This window comes from Phytophthora infestans, genomic scaffold (assembly GCF_000142945.1).
Source record: "Phytophthora infestans T30-4 supercont1.13 genomic scaffold, whole genome shotgun sequence".
Lineage (NCBI taxonomy): Eukaryota > Oomycota > Peronosporomycetes > Peronosporales > Peronosporaceae > Phytophthora > Phytophthora infestans.
The window spans coordinates 1,363,788-1,382,132 of NW_003303746.1; the positions used below are offsets into that span (position 1 = coordinate 1,363,788).

Here is an 18,345-nt window from a genome sequence, read left to right on the forward strand (position 1 = left end):
AGTCGATGTCTCGAGCGGCGGTGGCAACGGCGGCGGTCTTTCCGCGTTTGCTGGACCGGATGCGCGCCATCCAGCAAATTCTGGAATGAGTGGTTTTACAGGTCCCGTGGCTGGGCGCGGAAAAATATCCAGTGGGAACTGATTTTCTGCACCCCTTTCCCTGTCTTGTTTTTGGATTTACCCCAGTTACCTCTTGAACCTTATTATATTTAAATGACTTGGTTAAAGTATTGCTTGAGCCATTTCCTAATGTAAGTCTCATTATGTCGTAAGTTACGACGTTGGGAACCAAGGGGTTAATAACGGTCAGAATTATAACAAACCAATCGACCGGCTGAGAGAGCTTGCAGTGGTAAAATACAAAATGGCGGACGATGAAAACAACGCCGACCTTGACAATACAGACAGTGCCACGGGTCTCGCAGCCTGCCTCGCCTCCGAGGAAGACGAGTCACGTGAAGTAGCCCGTGCCCCTCGCCCCCGCGGAGTCCGCGCTGTCAAATCGAACGCTAGAGGGATTGTACTGCATGTACACGAAAGTAATTCCGACTCCGACTACGAACCGGACAAAGATGGAAACAGCGAGTATAAGGACGACGACGTTGCTGACGATCTGGAAGCCGAATGTACGTTAAATTCAGTCTTTATAGCTCTAATCCTTTTATTTAGCAAACGAAATACCTTTTGATTAGGCTTGGACCGCAATTCGAATCCGCTATCCCAGCGTAAGCGGCCTAGAGATAGTGATCAAGAAGCTGCAAATGTACTTCCCGACACAAGACCTGGTACCTGCAAGTTTTCACTTTTTTTTAATTCAACTACTAATGTTTTTACAGATGCAGTTGTTGTAGTTCGCAATCGAACAAGAGCGGACTCCTGTGGTGAAGGGTCATCTGTGGCAGAACTGGTTTACCTTGACCTCGTTCCGCGTCAGAGACGCAGCTTATCGTGGGGCCAGCGAATCGGCATTATTAAAAGTGTCGAGCATGTATCGAATTTACGGCCACCATTCCTCTAACGGGAGAGCAACGACTGGGATTCAATTCTAGAAGCTGCCAAAAGCTACACAGAGGATAATATTATTCGGTATCGCTGGCGCGACTCACGTTTGACCGAGATTCACAGCAAGTAAGTGCTGCTTTCTTTCACGACAGATGTACGTAAAGGCACTGTTTCTTTCCAGTTAAAGGCACTGCTATACTTGTATTAAATCTATATTATTTGAAGAACGTCTGAAGTAAAATTGCCTAGCAAGTTCAAGTGGGTGTTCAGAGCTTACAGGTGTACACAATTCTGCTACTCGAAGCCGCGGGGTTATGGGAAGCGGCAAAAAGTTGGTCGCTTTCAAGGGTGTCCTGCGAGATTTACTGCAAGAGTAGAGAACTCTTCTGACGGTTGGAAAATTGTCATCGAGAACGAGGTATTGTAACTACTGTATAACTGTGTATTTTCAGCTATCAATGTTTGCTGACTTACCTGTTGTATTCCTAGACTCGAACACACAACCACGAGGTTAATAGTGACATTGCCAGCTTCTATTTGGGAGCAGCCTCTGCCGATGATCATCCTGAAGTACTGACCACATTAGCCGAGATGGTTCACACCCGCGCAGAACCTAGATGCACCACTTCCTTCTTGACGGACAAACTAGGTAAAATCAAATGACACTGGGTGTTATTCTCTATTTGATTTTAACGTTAGGTGTTTTATAATGTTATGTTGATGACAGGGAGGCCTGTGACCTCACAGCAAGTCAGAAAAATTATGCATCGCTTGGAAGGGAAGACGGATGCACAGGAAAAAACTCAAAATACCTATGAGTGCAGTCGCACAAGAGGAATGCAGCGATGTAATTTTTCTTCAGGACCAATCGGATATCACGACGGCCATCGTGTTTCAGACGAAACAGCAGAAGAAAAGCTTTGAGCTGTGGGAGACTGCCTAGTGATGGATTGGACACATAATACCAACAACCTTGGCTACCACTTAAGTATGTATTATTACCTTTATCGGAAATATTGCCTTTAAGTAATGATGTCTCTGAGGCAGCTTCATTTAGGTAGTCTCATCGTAACGACATCAACAGGCCGTGGTGTGCTTGTGATTGACTTCCTGTCGCTGGACGAGAAGGCTATTACGATGGAAAAGATTTTTGCGCTCTTTAAGTCTAACAATCCGCGGTGGGAGGAAATCAAGTCGTTCGTTATAGACAAGGATTTCGTGGAGTGGCGAGTTATTGAAACGTGTTTTCCGAAAGCAAAGGTACTGCTTTGTCAGTACCACGCTATAACGTTTATGGGGAAACTGCTCGCGCGCCGTTCAAAGACGAATCTTTCACGTGGACCGCCGTTTAGCCTTACGGTTGTGGAGCGAGTTGATTTGGAATCAATGTTCGCGCGAATGCTGCACATGAACGAATTTGAAATTTGTGCTACCCTTGCTTCTATGCAGTTCCTTACGTTAGTTTCCTGTTTTTTGTAGTAACTCCGAGTCCACATTTGACGAGTGCTACGAAGCATTCAGAGACTACTGCGACAAGATTGCACCTGATGTAGTGGCATATTTCGACAAATATTGGAAATCGTGTACAGAAATGTGGGCTAGTTTTGCACGAGACAGATACTTTTCGGCTGGAAATTCTACGACGAATCGTATCGAGGCCAACTGGCACCAGGTAAAAAAAACCGCTCGGTCATCAGCCACGACTAGACAAAGCTGTAGCGGGTTTGCTTGGGCATCAACGAGCTGTTTTTCGTAATCTTAGCTACGTACTCAGCAAGCACGGATCCACCTCGCGTGTGCGGAAATTACACGAACAACTCCATTTCTCCACGTCACAATTATACCGCCGATAATTTGTGTACACTTCCCACTCGTACTTGCTACCGAATTGAATACAACCAGCATCTTTCATATTGCTGTGCAGAACACCCCACTCATTCCGTAGTAATTGGTAGGCGTATTCGCTCATTCGGGAAGCAATTGGTGCAGGAATTCCGACACACTGTTTGCCCGATGTACGTATTTGCCGTGCCGGCATCTCCTCCTGATTGTACGTGATGGATTGAAGCTACAGAGTATACCTATCCAAGCTCTCAGAGGACGATGGTGCATGCGAGCCGCTTGTGAAACGAGGCCAAGTTTACATACACCTTCAAGAATTCTGGATTTTGTCAGGTTGCCACCTTGTGCGAGTGTTAACGCTTCGGCGCCTTTGGCTTCGGAACCTTTACGTGATCAAGTGCTTTTAACTTCTGAAACACCTTTATCACGATTTTCGCCGAGGAGGGTAAGCTACGTAAGACTCCGTCGTGGCGTAAAGGCTGATATGGTTGTCCTGCCATCTCCCGAAAAGTACCGCTACGCATTAGCGGCATTAGAGCCTGTTTTGAAGACGTTATCGCAGTTATCAACGGTGGATGTTTTTCAGCGGCTATCACAACTATAGACAGCAGCACATGATCGCTCGCGACAATACCTTGATCACAACGCAGTACCTGCGGGTGAGGACCTCCGTCCTCAAGAAGATAGCGACGAGGAGGGCCCCAGTGGTGACGAGGACGCTTTCGATGATGTGGGGATGCCGGAAATGATCCGTGGTACAGCGGAAAACAATAACTTCGAAGACCAACAGCGAGATGAACAGAGAGAAAAATACTCTGCTGGCTCAACTATTACTGAGGGTTTTGGTAGTACTATCTCTATACCTGATAGGACTAGTGAGACAACAAGTCTTTCTGTTGCATCCAGCGAGCTACCGGTTTCTACAAGCAATCGCTTTACTACTGGGATTTCCGAATATGCTGGAGCTATGTCTACCGATCCTCGCAGTCCCGATGTACAATTGGCCGTGCCAAAACAACTTCCACTGTTTAATCCGGTACAACCAACTATTGCAAGCATCGGTGGTGTTGAGGTGTTGCGTTTGCCAAAAGCTAGACCGAAGAAATCAACAAGGAAGGCACCTAAACAGGGTAAACCGTGGGCGACCAGACCAAAGCGACTTGCTGTAGTGGTGTGGTTGGATTCCACTGTTAAGCTTCGTGATCTCTTCGTTTGGCGTGAGTGTGTGATGGATTTGGAGTTAGTGAGGATGACAATGGATGCATACCCCTTGAACATGACCGATAAGATTGTGGAATGGCGAGAACCCACAGCTACACACGAAACGACAGCTGCAACACTTTTAGACCACAACTTCGTGGTGCCAAAGGGCACTTGTGAAAACTATGAAGCGGGTGATCCGCACCCAGCGAGAGAAATCCGAAAGGAGCGCAAGGCAGAAGCGTCGACATGAACTTACAGGGACGAGTCAACGCACAGCGAGCACCACCGAGCCTGTCGACATCGTGCTGAGCTATGGTGGAGACCTTAATCTCCAGGTACGCGCGTTTTGCTTAGAGGTGTTTTGTGAAAAAGCACCTATAAACGAAAACTCACAATTTTATTTATCTGACATTATGGCTAGCTATTCACTATTGTCTTTGTATTATGTAGCATTTCCGTTTTTCGTATGGAAGAAAATAGAAGCTTGGCAAGAAGATAAGCAGTGATTGATGAATAGCCGGAACAACGAAATGCAAGTGGATTTTTCAACATCGACAAAGGAAATCGCAACGATGTGTGTGCAAAAGAAGCTTTATTGATGTAACGGGGTTACATGGTGTGGAACACACAGCGGTACGAAGTACCCGGAGAGTTAGCAAACCCTCAGTACATAAGTTGGAGAGTTAACAAGGTCTCTCATACGTTGGCTGAAAGCTACACGTTATGCATTTGATTAGGTTTAACTATGCTAGATAGTTAAACAGATACATTTACCCATAAGCGGCTTGGCCGCAATAAAAGTAAATAAAACACTTCTGGTTTTGAAGCATAAAAAGTTAAGGTATTAACTTTGAGCCCTGGTTTTGGGCTGTAAGTGTCCTTTGGATAAGGAACTTAGTATTAGTGACTCTTTGAGTCGAACGTCTTCCTCTGAGTCTAAAGCTACGGCAGCCCCGCTGCACTTGGTAGCACTTGTAGTCAATCCCGCTCCTGAGTCGGTTGACTATATCCTCTGCGAGGATGGAGTACCCTGGGTTCGCGAATTTGCCCCCGCTGCCGCAGGACGCGCTTACTAAGCTTATGTCCTTGCTTGGCCCGGAGGGCGTGGCTCATTTTGCATCGCAAGGTCCAGAGGCGGTCACCGCCAGGCTGGAATCGTTCTCCCGCTACGAGAACGTGCTCTTGGAGCACGTCCAAGAGAAGATGAGCGCCGCAACGGCGGCAGCGTCGATGACGCGTGAAGAGTCTACGAGACTGAAACCCCTCAAGGGGAGCGTAAAACCTTCGAGGGGAAGGATGGAGAGAATCTTCTTCTCTGGACCCGTGAGGTCGAGATGGCCATGGAATCGGCCCTGCTCCAGTCTGAGCATCAGCGCGTGGCGCTGGCTATCTCCAGGCTTGGAGGTCGCGCTCGCGAATGGGCACTAACGTGCGGCACGTCTGTTGACGCTGCATTTTTCACTTGGGGGCAGCTGAAGCAACAGCTTTATCGCGTGTTCGCGCCGCCTAAACAGGCGTACCGTATCCGGTCAAAGTTCCTTTCTACCCACCAGGGTAAGAAGGATTTATTGGACTATGTCCAAGAGTTGAGAACTCTTATCGCCGGAATGGCGGCGGACCCTCTTCCGGAACTGGTCAGCGTGACCGTGTTCATGGAGGGACTTCGTGTGAGCGCAGCTCGAACGGAAGTGTTCCGTGTACACCCTAACGCTTTCGAAGAGGCGGTGGATGTGGCATTGAATGCCGAGCACAACTTCAGGTCGGCGCGACCTGGTTGGAGCGCTGGTAGCGCAAGCTCTTCGAGCGGTCCAGAGCCGATGGACCTCAGCTATGTTGAAAATGAAGAAGCGGAGCTTCTTGCTGCGGAGCAGCGTGCCGGCATCCGCCGATGCTTTGTGTGCAATAGCACTAAGCACTTGAGGGCCTATTGCCCTCTGCGCAAGAAGCGCGAGGCTCCGGCGAGTTAACCCTCCGGGAAACGGCAACTCCCAGTAGGCGCGGGGCGGCCTACTGGGGAAGAACTGAGTTCTGTTTTGCCTCGAGGAGGTAGAGGGCAACGGGGCTCAGCCCCGAAGAGAGCTGAGCTCTCGTACGAGAAGAGTGTGTGCAAGCCGGGCTTGCTGGTCGTTCAAGCGAACGTGAAGGGCTTTGCAAAGCCATGGAGAGTCTTGCTTGACTCGGGAGCCTCGGGCAACTACGCCCGTCGCTCCACCCTAGAAGGGAGTCAGCTGTATGCTGAAAGTGCCAACGAGAGATACGATCGCTGTCCGTCTCGCGACGGGGACACTGGTAACTGTGTCGAAGGTCTCTGTCGACCTTGGAGTGAAGTTTGAGAGCTTCGATAGCGTGGAACGCTGTTTGGTCTTAGACCTGGATGCGAGGTATGTCCTCATCCTGGGCATGGCATGGCTGGAACGCCATGAGCCATGGATCGACTGGAAGTCGAAAACGCTGGGTGCGTCGCACCCTGCTTCTAGTGGAGCTTTGGTGAGTCATGAACCCACCTCTGCTAGGAAGCAGAAGCGCTTTTGGCGCGAGCACGAGGCCGAGGCGGCCGTAGTGCTGGACATTGGTATGTCCGAATATGTTAGCAACGAGGTTGCTGTTTGCCCTGAGGGCGTACGTGGTGCGGCACGTTATCCGCTGAGCGGTGCAGGTCAGGTCAATGACCAACTGCTGGGTCCTGGTGAGGACGAGCGCGGAGTGGCGCGTAATCCACGGAGTGGTACGAATCTGGTCGATGACCTACCGCTGCGTGACACGAGGGTCGCGGTCGACTGCGAGTCGAGGCATCATGGGCGTGGCCCAGGAGATGCAGGTGAAGTGACACCTAGTTCACTGTGTGAAGGTCAAGGACATCTTTACTTTCAGCCGAGTGTCTTGCGAGACACTGTATCCTCTTCGAGGAGTGATGGTGCTGCTGCACCCGGTGATGGTGACGGAGATGCCGCCACACCGCCCTCATCCGGCCGGACTCGGTCGCGGAGGGAGAGGAGAAGAAGACGCAGGGCGTCTGTGACGTCTTCGACGTCGGACGATGTGCCCAACGTGACGAACAGTGATGCTCAACGTGATTGCTTTGAACAGCTGTATACACTCGTGAACGGAGTGACGGGGGAGGTAGAAGGCGATATCAGCCTTGACGCTCTGCCCGCTGCGGAAGCTCTGCTAGAGCTGGACGAGATGTCCATTGCCGAGTTTGGCGAAGCCTTAAAGGCAGGCGAGCTAGCCGAGGTGGTCCTGCTGGGACCTGAGGAGGAGTTGAACGCCTCATCCGTCGTGGACGACGCGGTCCCTGAGGACACCAAGAGGCCGCTGAGCGCAAGAAGTGGATCGGCGATCCTCAAAGATCCTTCGGATCCCTTCTACCCAGTGGTGAAGGAGTATGGAGACGTTGTCTCGAAAGACCCACCGACGGGCCTGCCTCCGGAACGAGGCGTGTGTCATGAGATTGACCTGGTTCCTGGAACCAAATACTGCGTAACAAAGCAATGGCCTTTGCCGAGAGAGCAGTGTGACGTCATTGACGCATTCTTCCGTGCGAAGCACGAGGCAGGGATGGTGCGTGAGAGTAAGTCTCCGCACTCGACACCCACGTTCTGTGTCAGAAAGCCGAACGGCAAGTGGCGCATTGTTCATGCTTTTAACAAGCTAAATGCGGCCACTATTCCGGCGCAAACGCCGATTCCTCGCAAGGATGTTCTGCAGAACAACATGGTAGGCTGTACGCTGTACAGCACGCTCGACTTAGTCGATGATTACTACCAATTGCTCATGAGAGCGAGTTCCGCTGGCAGCGGTGGGTACTCCGAGCGGTATGCTCTGGGAGTGACCAGTCATGACCTAAGGGCTGTCGAACGCACCAGCAACGTTCAATCGTCTTGTGACGCAGTTGTTTAGGCCCCACCGGGCGTACGCTCTAGAACGTACTTTGACGATATATTCGTCCATAGTCGTGCTGAGCACGGAAAGTCAGACGTGGAAAACCACATTGACCACTTGCGAGCGGTGCTCGAGTGCATGCGCACTAATAAGTTGTATGCCAACTTGGACAAGTGCGTCTTTGGCGCGGAGGAAATACCTTTCCTCGGGTGCTTCATTGGGAAGCGAGGCTTAAGGGCAGATCCTGCCAAAGTCAAGGCCATCGTGAACTGGCCGGTTCCCAAGAACCAAAAAGACTTACGCAAGTGGCTAGGCTTAGCCAATTCCTTGCACAAGTACAGCGTGAATTACGCGGAGATGGCTCGGCCATTATCAGATCTCCTTAAGAAGGACGCACCATGGTGCTGGAACGTCGAGCACGACGGAGCCTTTGAGGCTGTGAAGGAGAGCCTCCTCCAGGCTCCGATCCTTGCGCTACCGGACCCGGATAGTCCGTTTAGCGTCGTCTGTGACGCCTCCGATTTTGCAATCGGTTGTGCTTTACTACAAGCAGACGCCGAAGCGCGTGAACGCGTGATCGCGTTTGAGTCTCGCCAGCTCAAAGCTGCAGAGAAGAACTATCCAGTTCATGACAAAGCGCTACTTGCAATGAAGTATGCTCTAGTCAAATTCAGGGTACACCTGCTAGGCTCTAAGCCTTTTGTGATCTTTACTGATCATGCGTCGTTACGCACTTCGACACAGTCGCCTCATCTCTCTCAAGAATGGCAAGATGGCTTTCCTTCTTTGCCGAGTATAACTTCGAGGTGAAGTACAAGCCGGGGCGGCTTAATGTAGTTGCCGATGCGCTCTCGCGCAGGCCGGACTACGAGCTAGCTCATGTCACGACAGTGACGTCGTCAGTGCCTGACTTGTTACGCGGAGCGTATGCACAAGACGACATGTGCGTAGCGCTGCTACGGGCTCTTGGGAGCGAAGCGTTTAAAGACTCTGACAAGGAATTGTCTGGGCGCTTACGCGCAAGGCTGCATCGATACTCACTCGATGGCGGCCTGCTGTACTACAGCACCGACTCTGAGGGTAACCCTCGGTAGTCGTTCCTCATGATGAGGATCTAAAGTATCGAACCCTCTATGAGGCTCATGATACGCCCGTGGGCGGGCACTTAGGTCGGGAGAAGACCTATGGCTCGGTGAGCTCGATGTACCGGTGGCCCAAAATGTATAAGTGGGTCGGCACCTATGTACGCACGTGTAAGACGTGTCAACGGACAAAGTCCGCGCCGAGCACGGCAGCGCCATTGGCGAGTTTGCCAGCCCCTAAGGGATGTTAACAGTCCATGAGTATGGACTTTGTGTTTGGCCTTCCCAAGGATAAGGCGGGAAACACGGGTATTGTGGTCTTTGTAGACCGATTGAGCAAGATGGCTCACTTAGCGGCGGTGCCGGACACCATGGATGGTGAGGGTACAGCTTTGCTGTTTTTAGACCGAGTCTTTCGCCAACATGGCTTGCCTGAGGCAATTGTCTCGGATCGAGACCCGCGCTTTACCGCGAAGTTCTGGACGTCCCTCTTCAGAGTGCTCGGCACTCGTTTGGACATGTCCACAGCGGACCATCCGCAGACTGATGGTCAAACCGAACGCGTGAATCGCGTTGTGGAGGATATCCTCCGAAGCGTATGCGCTGAGGCGCCGAAAAGCTGGTGCCAGATGCTCCCACTCATTGAGTTCGCCTTAAATAATGCAGTGCACGCCTCGACAGGCTACACGCCGTTCTACGTGAACGGCTTGGCTAGCCCTCGCGTCCCACTGACGCCGCCACGCAGTGGCTCAGGGCTTGATGGGGGAGGGATAGCCGAGCGGCTAGCTGATGTCAGCCCTGTTGCGGTTCGCAAGCAAGTCGATGACTTTGTCTCTTTGAGACTGAGCGTAATGCGTCAAGTACGCGACGCTATGGCTGAAAGCCAAGACACGCAGAAGATACATTCAGATGCCAAGGGCAGAAGCAATGTTGAGAGGTTTGAGGTCGGTGACCAAGTTTTATTAAACGATAAAAACCTACCTACTCATGCAGTGTCTGCAGTCTTCAAGACGAAGTTAAGACCTCGGTTCATAGGACCGTTCAAGGTCGTGGCCAGGAAGGGCCTAGCGTATACGCTCAATCTTCCGAAGAAGATGCGCACGCATCCGGTCTTCTATGTTGGCTTGCTTAAGCCATATCAAGACCCTGCTCAGGTGAGCGCGGAGGCGTTGGCACCAACGGTGGCTGGACCACGGACAGCTGCAGGGCAGCAGGTGGTAGAGCCACGGGAGGCTGAACGACAGCAAATGGTGGATCCACATATGGCTGTCAACAGCATGTGGCAGAGCCACAGGTCGCGGAGCGAAGTGCTCGAGACGCAGGAGCAAGGCAAGCTGAACGTCCAGCCGAGTGACTGTACGCTCAAGGTCCGAGACCTGGTTGTGAGTCAACAGTGGTGGCTCCAACCTATCCACAAGGTGGGTCATCTCTTCGAGATCGACCGATGGGCGGTGAACGTGAACGTTCGCGTCGTGGACGCCGGCGTCGTATGGACGCAGACGCCGTTCCGGCAAGTGCTGACTCTCCCCGCGAGAGCCCAGCTGAGGCGAGGCCTCCTCCTGCTCTGCTCGATGAGCATGGTGAGCTCCACTTTCACGTGGAACGCCTTGTGGCGTGGCGTAGACGTCAGGGTCGTACCCAGTACTTAGTGAAGTGGAGAGTTACCCTCACTCACAGAACTCACGGGAGTTTGAGGTTATCCTCCGGCAAGATTGCCCTGACGTCGTTGACGCTTACGACCGGGCACATCCTGTGCCAAAGCGCCACCATGGCGTGCGACAGCGTCACCAGGCGCTGGGCGCCTCTTACTAGAGTGGGGAGCGATCAGGTCAGTAGTTGAGCTCAGGCTCTGACCAGTGGCTGCAGCAGCCAGCTCGTACGTATGCGCGGTGCTCGCAGCGGGAGCAGGAGGTGGAGAGACCTCGTGGTGATAGGGACATGGTCCCGAAGGAAGCAGGTGCTTCGTGGTGTGCTGAACAAGGTTCAGGCACAAGCGTCTCGATAGACGCATAGTTGTTTTGAAACAACTTGCTCGATGAGCATGATCCAAATGTGGATGCGCTGTATCAGCGAAAGTGGTGTCCTGAACGGGGATCGAACCACTGGCCTTTGGCTTGACAGGCCGGAGCTCTACCATTGAGCTATAAGGGCGATGTCCGTACGTCAGTCCGAGAACGGACTACTCGTGGTATGAGAGGGCTGCGCCCGGGTGGATTTGAACCACCGACCTGTGGCTTCCAAAGCCAACGCTCGATTACTGAGCTGAAAGGGCGTTGCTCTTAAGCTTGTCCATTCAAGGACAACAGTTCATGGAACGAGAGGGTTGTGCCCCGGTGAGCTCTAACCACCGCCCTGTGGCTCTTAAAGCCAACGCTCAACCATTGAGCTAAAAGGGTGTCGCCCTTAGGCTTGTCCAAGTGTGAACAATTGTTCATGGAACGAGAGGGCTGTGCCCTGGTGGGTTCGAACCACCGACCTATCGCTTGTGAAGCGAGGGTTCAACCGCTGAGCTGTTGTCGACGATTCGAATGAGTCAAGAGCATTGCTCTAAGCAGTTTGCAACTCTTGGAGTAGGCGCGGAGCGCGAGCGTAGGTCTGAGACCGCTTGAGAGCAAGATGCGCGCCGCGCTTGGATCATTGGGCCGTGGGCCGACGACGAGAAGTTGGGCATCAACGATGCGTAGGCGTTTGTGAGCTCACGGAGCTGTACAACGCTGGTGTGAGGTGTAGTAACCTCCGCCGTCTTAACAAGACGTGACCTCGCTGAAGAAAGTTTCGAGAACGGAATGTTCTCATCTTAGTGGGGGGGGGGTAACGGAGCTACACGGTGTGGAACACACAGGGGTACGAAGTACCCGGAGAGTTAACAAACTCTCAGTACATAAGTTGGAGAGTTAACAAGGTCTCTCAGTACGTTGGCTGAAAGCTACACGTTATGCATTTGATTAGGTTTAACTATGCTAGATAGTTAAACAGATACATTTACCCATAAGCGGCTTGGCCGCAATAAAAGTAAATAAAACACTTCTGGTTTTGAAGCATAAAAAGTTAAGGTATTAACTTTGAGCCCTGGTTTTGGGCTGTAAGTGTCCTTTGGATAAGGAACTTAGTATTAGTGACTCTTTGAGTCGAACGTCTTCCTCTGACGCTAAAGCTACGGCAGCCCCGCTGCTATTGAAGTACCGGACATGCAGCCTAAGCACACAATTCACTCTACCGTCCCAGAATGTGTCCGTGAAGTTTGACCACGTTCTTGGTCATATCGCGCGAAATGGACTTTTAAACAACGCCACAATTAACATGTGCCTGCAGGAAGTCTGTGACCTGCGTCATGGCTGTAACCTGCTCAATTACCAGGTAAATATGGTCGGTTGGCACGACACACCACGTAGCCGTACGACTACAGATGAAGTTGCAATTGAAGATATTACCAAGACAAAATGGCTGGTTCTTCCTATGAATATTGCCAGCGTTCCCTGGGTGGTGATCGCGGCTAAGAAAATCTCAAATTGAGATGGTATTTGATGGGGAAAACGGTATGCTGCCATTTTTAACGCAATAGCACGACGACTTCAACTTGGAGATTGCGAAATGGAATACTACCGTTCGGAAGGCTGACGATCCCGTGCTTTATCAGGTTTCTTTTCTTTCAACAAAAAAGAAGTGGCTATCGAAGCCAAAACAACCTGATGGATCAAGCTGTGAGGTGTTGATCATAGCTCAAGCGTACGCTCTACTGAGCAGTCAAACTGGACTAAGCAAAGTTACTCGTGAGCAAGTGAGGGCTCTGCGACTCAGGATTTTGTGGTTTATTACGTGCTACTGCTATGAGAAGCCCCCCCCCCCACCTCACGCTTTAAGAATGGTAGACAGACTGATGAACTTGTAAAAGGTTTTTGAACAAGGTGAAGTCGGCGAAAAAAAAGTAGACGTAGATGAACGGAACACACGCAGAAGAGAGAAATACATTAAAAAAAATAAAAATTGCGCGTAAGTCCGTGTTTTGAATGTAAATTACACTATAATTTCGTATTAATAATACTAGTTTTGTATGAATTAAATGTAAGAGAACTACTATTTATTTAAAAGTCGGGTTGATTTATCTGCGTGGTTGGTTATATTGTAGGCGTTTGATTGAAAAAAAACGCTGGAAATTCAAGTTCTAAAGACGATTGTCCATAAAGACACAATATATGTGAAAAACACAAACAAAAGGCGTTTTGATTGTCTAAAGGCACGCTATCAGCGATTGTGACGTCGTAGTTAAAGGCGAAGTAACGCGTGCCATAAAGATGGTGGCACTCGTTATTCAGCCAGACTGGGTAACAAGAGACAGTACAAATTCACCAGAATACACCCGATTAGCATGCCCGAATATGCCAGACCCGGACACGTCATCAGTTGATGTGGCTTCGGGAGTATACGTATAACCGGAAGCTCGATGTCTGTCGGTTTCGAAACTGAAACCTGCAAGACATTCAGCAGACTGCGCTGGGGATATCTAACTCTCAAGACAAAGTGCAGGGTGAATAACCCGGAGGTAGTCATGTCATCGACACACACAAGCAAAAGACCAAATCATTGAAATCTTGTTCAGCTATATGCGCATGCAGCGATGTAGCGTAGATACTGCAACTTCTTCCTACTTAGCGCACTCCTAGTAGTAGCGACGGCAAATATCTTGAATGCCAACAGCATGTACATGCCACAATTGTAGCTATCGACCTGTACTCCAAGATCACTTTCGTACATTCGGGACCGGTACTTTCTTGGGGCGAAGTCTGGTAGCATCGTCACCAATTTGTCACCAATGGGGCGAACCTTCACTCCGTAGCTGGAATTCATCGGGTCGTCGACTAATACGTCTTTACATGTCAGGTCAATCATGACGGAGCGCCAGTGATTCTTGCCGCAGATGATCGGAATCAAAATCTTCTCGCCCGTAGCACCTACCAACACGTTCTTCATCGTATAGATCGATAAAAAGCCGTTCATAACGTTCCCCGCGATGGCCGTGTCGACTCCAATCGTGTCTACTCTTTCTGCAAACAGCTTTAACACTAAAGTGTTAACGGTGCAGTCACTTAAGGGCGACTTGCCAACGAGCTCCAGTGCTTCGGCCTATATTCAAGAAGATGTTATAAACGATAGTAAATCTGTTGTATTAATAAACGTACGGACAGAAGTGGGATGGACTTCGGCTTAGCAAGTATAAATGGGTTTGGATCAACTTGGAAATGTTCGGGCATCTGTAGAGCAAAATCAATAGTCTCGATCCAGTTTATAGCTTTGTCCACGTGTGGTATGCTTTTCATCGCCCTGTGCCACTTTTTCATCACACCTAACGTCTCGGTAGTGTATGTTCTTAAACCGATTACTTCCACCGCAATTTCTTGCTCGCCTAGATTCACACCGGATGAATCTTTATGTTTCTTCTGCAAGGCTAAAATTTTAGCGCTGAACTTCTCAATGAAGTCTTTGCGAAATACACGGGTTATGGATTCCACAGGATATATTTTCTTCGCCGGTGGTACGCTCGCTCTCTCGTGGGCTACTGGAGCCCTGGCAGTTTTAATGAACACATACAGGTTGAATCGCGATAGGGTAGCGGCAGATGTATCGTATGTAGGCACACCTTCAACAGCATCTCACACAGTAGCCAGGCTCAAATTCGCTGCGTACAAGTCTGAGTCCTCCCGGACGATCGTGGCATTCTATCTACGAACAGCTTTCTTCGACTTTGCTGTTTGCTTTGGGCGCCAACGGGATCTAGGAGGACTTGCTACGTGAAATTCTTCATTCCCTACTTCTCGAAGAGTCGTTGTCAACTCCCAGGCTTTCGATGCAAGATGTTTGACAGATTGGGTGCCCGACTCGCCAGCTTGAGTGCCAGATTCGCCAGACAGGATGGCAGACTCGCCAGACTAAAGGCCAGACTCGCCTGCCTAAGTGCCAGACTCGCCAGACTAAGTGCCAGACACCTCGACGTGGCTGATCTCAATGGATGCACTCGCTTCAGGTGGCTTGGTAGAAGGAGGAGAGTCTTATAGCTGATCGTTTTGGTTTTGACTGGATTTAGTGCCGAAGTCACAATGCTTGAACCGACAAGCAACGTCCTTCAGATACTCCATCGCTTCTCGGTATTGTGCCATTCTCAATCCAGGCATCGAACCACAACTTTCACTAGCGAGAGGCAGCGCCTCAGGATACTTGCGGTTTGAGTCCGAAGGTCCATCATCCGTCACCACAACCCGACGAAATGCGAAAGATTCCATAGACGCACAGTTGTCACTAGAGCTTTCGAACTTTATCGAGGACCTAACAGAAGACAATATCCACCGACGATTAAGAAGCTGTGTCGGAATAACTGTTTCTTTACCGAGTGCTATTCTCAGAAAGAAAACATGACGACATGGCAGCAAACGCATGCTCATAAAAAGGCACAAACAAGTCCAGTTGGCCTCAGAAACAGTATACTCGGTCTCACTCCCGTCAAGGGCATCTTCCTCAGTGCTTGTGCTCTTCACAAGATAGACGCCCGGGCTCCGTTCCGAAAAATTGTGTGATGCACGGCCAAGTGCGTATACGTTTTGCTCTTGTATCAACTCGCACGCGTGTTCGCTGACAGTGTTAGCCACGAGAGTCATTTCTTGATCGTATCCAACATGCTGAAGGCTAACCTTCTTGGAGACTTCATTCATGAGCCGTCGTTCTTGAAGCGTTTGATAGTACATGATAGACGCAATGCATTCGTCCACAGCCATGAACGAATTTACCCACTCTTTCAACTGCTTCCAGGATGCCTCAATCTATGATTGGTGTTATTGCCGAGCGTGGCGGTGTTTTGCCGCTTGTGTGCACACCATAACTTACGACAATTATCCCAGTTTTTGATGAAATAGGCAGCAAATGGGTGGGTGGTGGGCTCATTTGTCGCAGCAGCCACATCCGCGGGTTCGACTGAGACTGGAGCCAGATTCGGCCCGACAGGAGCCAGATTCACCCCGACCGGAGAGGGATTCTATCTGTTTGTAGCCCTATCCAGCCCAATTGAAGCTAAAAATTCCGGCCTTGAACGACCAACCTCGCACACGTGCAGCAGGTACCGGAAATGCCCCATGAACTCCTTCTCCGTCTTCGCGTATACAAGAAGGTCCATGTGTCCTCGCAGCTGATCCCTCTCCCACGTGTTGCAGCAGTAATCCGATGATGAAATTTCCTTCCTCAAGTACTTTAATACGTGAAACTGGCAGCGTAGAATAGTGACGCCGGGGAATGCTGTCTTCAAAACAGAAAACTCCGTGAAATCCTTGTCGATGAGCACGCACTGAAGACGCGTCCAAGCCGGGTTATTCGTCTTTAATTCTTCCAGTGCATTTAACAATGTTCTCCACTACTCGTCGTGAAGTAGGGCATGTTGCACAAACTGGCCTTTTTTCAAAAGTGTCGTGAGCCATGAAATAGAAGACCTTGTATTTGGATCGATTGGTTCCATGCATTGCGTCAATTAGAAGTACCTCCGGAAATTGAGTGAAGATCGACCGCATGTGTTTGGTTTGAAGCGTAATACAGGTTGCCAATTTCCAACATAATGGAACGGTTAGATAGGCAACAACAAAATAAAATTTGAAACATTAACGTCGTATATCATACCTTTTCTCCCACATCGTCCCCCAAGATGCACCCCACGTTGCCAAAGACATCACCAAATTCGGACATCCACTTCTTTAACCGCTTTGAACTAGGGTGGGGTTAATCTTTGGTCGCGAGCCAAATTATGAACGTCCTGCGGCTTGGGATTGCTATCGGAATCGTCCTTGATAAACTTGATAATGCTTGTCTTTTTTGCACCAGCCTTGCGGAGCGCGTCCACGGTTTCTAAAGCACTCTCATCGGGGGACACACGGTTAGACGAGTGGCTTTTGAAAGCGTACTCGCTCAATGTGTGGTTGTGCTCAAGGTGGCACTTCGTAATCATTAGAGCAAATGTATTGGTAGCTTTGTTGATCTCTTGAGCGTACACATTGATCTGAAAACAACGAAATATTGCCAGCAGATATTAGCAAATTTGTCCGATCAAACCAGTCAATACCCAATCATACCAGATCATGCCAGATTGAACCAGACCATGCCCGAATGAACCAGATCATGCCCGAATGAATATGGCTTCGTCCAATTGATCATGTATCTTTCGCAGCACACCCGACATCCATATCTGCAGCAGCAACATACCTGAGCAGATCATCCAGAAGCTCGACTCTCCTGAGGAGGCCTCTTACTTGTGGCTTGCGATGGGAATTTGCCGTAATGCGTACACACGTATGTTTTGGCGTACTGGTCCTACTCGTCGGGAATCTTACACGCCTTGGATCCTTGGGCATCTATCCGAGCATTCCGTACTGGAACTGAGATGCTCGTTCTCGTACGGTAGATCTAAGATTGTATCGATAACATGCCAACCAGGTAGCTTATATATCACTGAATACAATTTAAAAAACCTTTTCACACTGTACCTGGAACGACCGAGCTTGGTACAGCGCGAAATGTGCCTCGAATTCTTCCCACGACCTGAAGTGCGTCTCCCCCGGAGGCGGAGCGATGATACAGACTGATTCGGCTTTCTCGCTAGCGCGACTCGTCCCCGTCGTTTCCATGCGAGGTGGGCTTAGTGACGTATCCCACTCACTCAAAGAGCCGCCGGATGCGGCGCCGTCACTGATATCGTCGCTGGCGTCTGTCAACAGGGGGCGCTTTGGAGCGCTGCGTGGGCGCGGCGGCATTTGGGCTCGTTGGCGCCACGAATTTGCTAAAGGGGGAGGATTATTTGTGTGGGAGGGGTATACGCAGAGTATACGCTGTACCCAGTTCGGATATAGAAGATATCAGCACATCCCATCAAACCCGAAGAGAACACAAGATTTGCTGTGAGTGGGATGCTCCCAGTCTGGCAAAATACTCACTCTCAAAAATGATGACGAGGTAAAGACATATGATGTTTACAATATACAAATACCCTGCTAGTACTAGTGGGATAACGAGAAAATTGGGCTGGTAGTGCTGTTGAATTTTACCGTATGATCACATACAGATAATATACGTTTCCACACTAAACTCCAGCACATCAAGAGTTTTTAAATCTGTTTAAGAAGGTCTTACGATTTGAGATAGCTTTTCATTTTCTATCATCGGAAAGATTGTTTCCTTCAAACGCTCACAGCCACAATTTCTCAACGAGCTCACCAGCTCCGGCGACCACCACTGTACTTCGCCGCCGCGGCGGTGAGTAAGCCGCTGCGGTTATCTCCTCTCTATCTACATGATACGTCTACTCTTC

At 50.1% G+C, this 18,345-nt stretch overlaps 1 protein-coding gene across 1 annotated transcript; it reads left to right on the top strand.

The window, feature by feature from the left end:
* Nucleotides 1-364: 364 nt before the first annotated feature.
* Nucleotides 365-2,947, top strand: PITG_08359 (uncharacterized protein; the record flags this gene model as incomplete). Its single annotated transcript, XM_002903705.1, has 7 exons — nt 365-626; nt 693-725; nt 1,050-1,128; nt 1,730-1,752; nt 2,087-2,198; nt 2,482-2,674; nt 2,927-2,947. 7 exons carry the CDS (start codon nt 365-367, stop codon nt 2,945-2,947), a joined length of 723 nt encoding a protein of 240 aa, XP_002903751.1.
* Between the last annotated feature and the right edge of the window lie 15,398 nt (nt 2,948-18,345).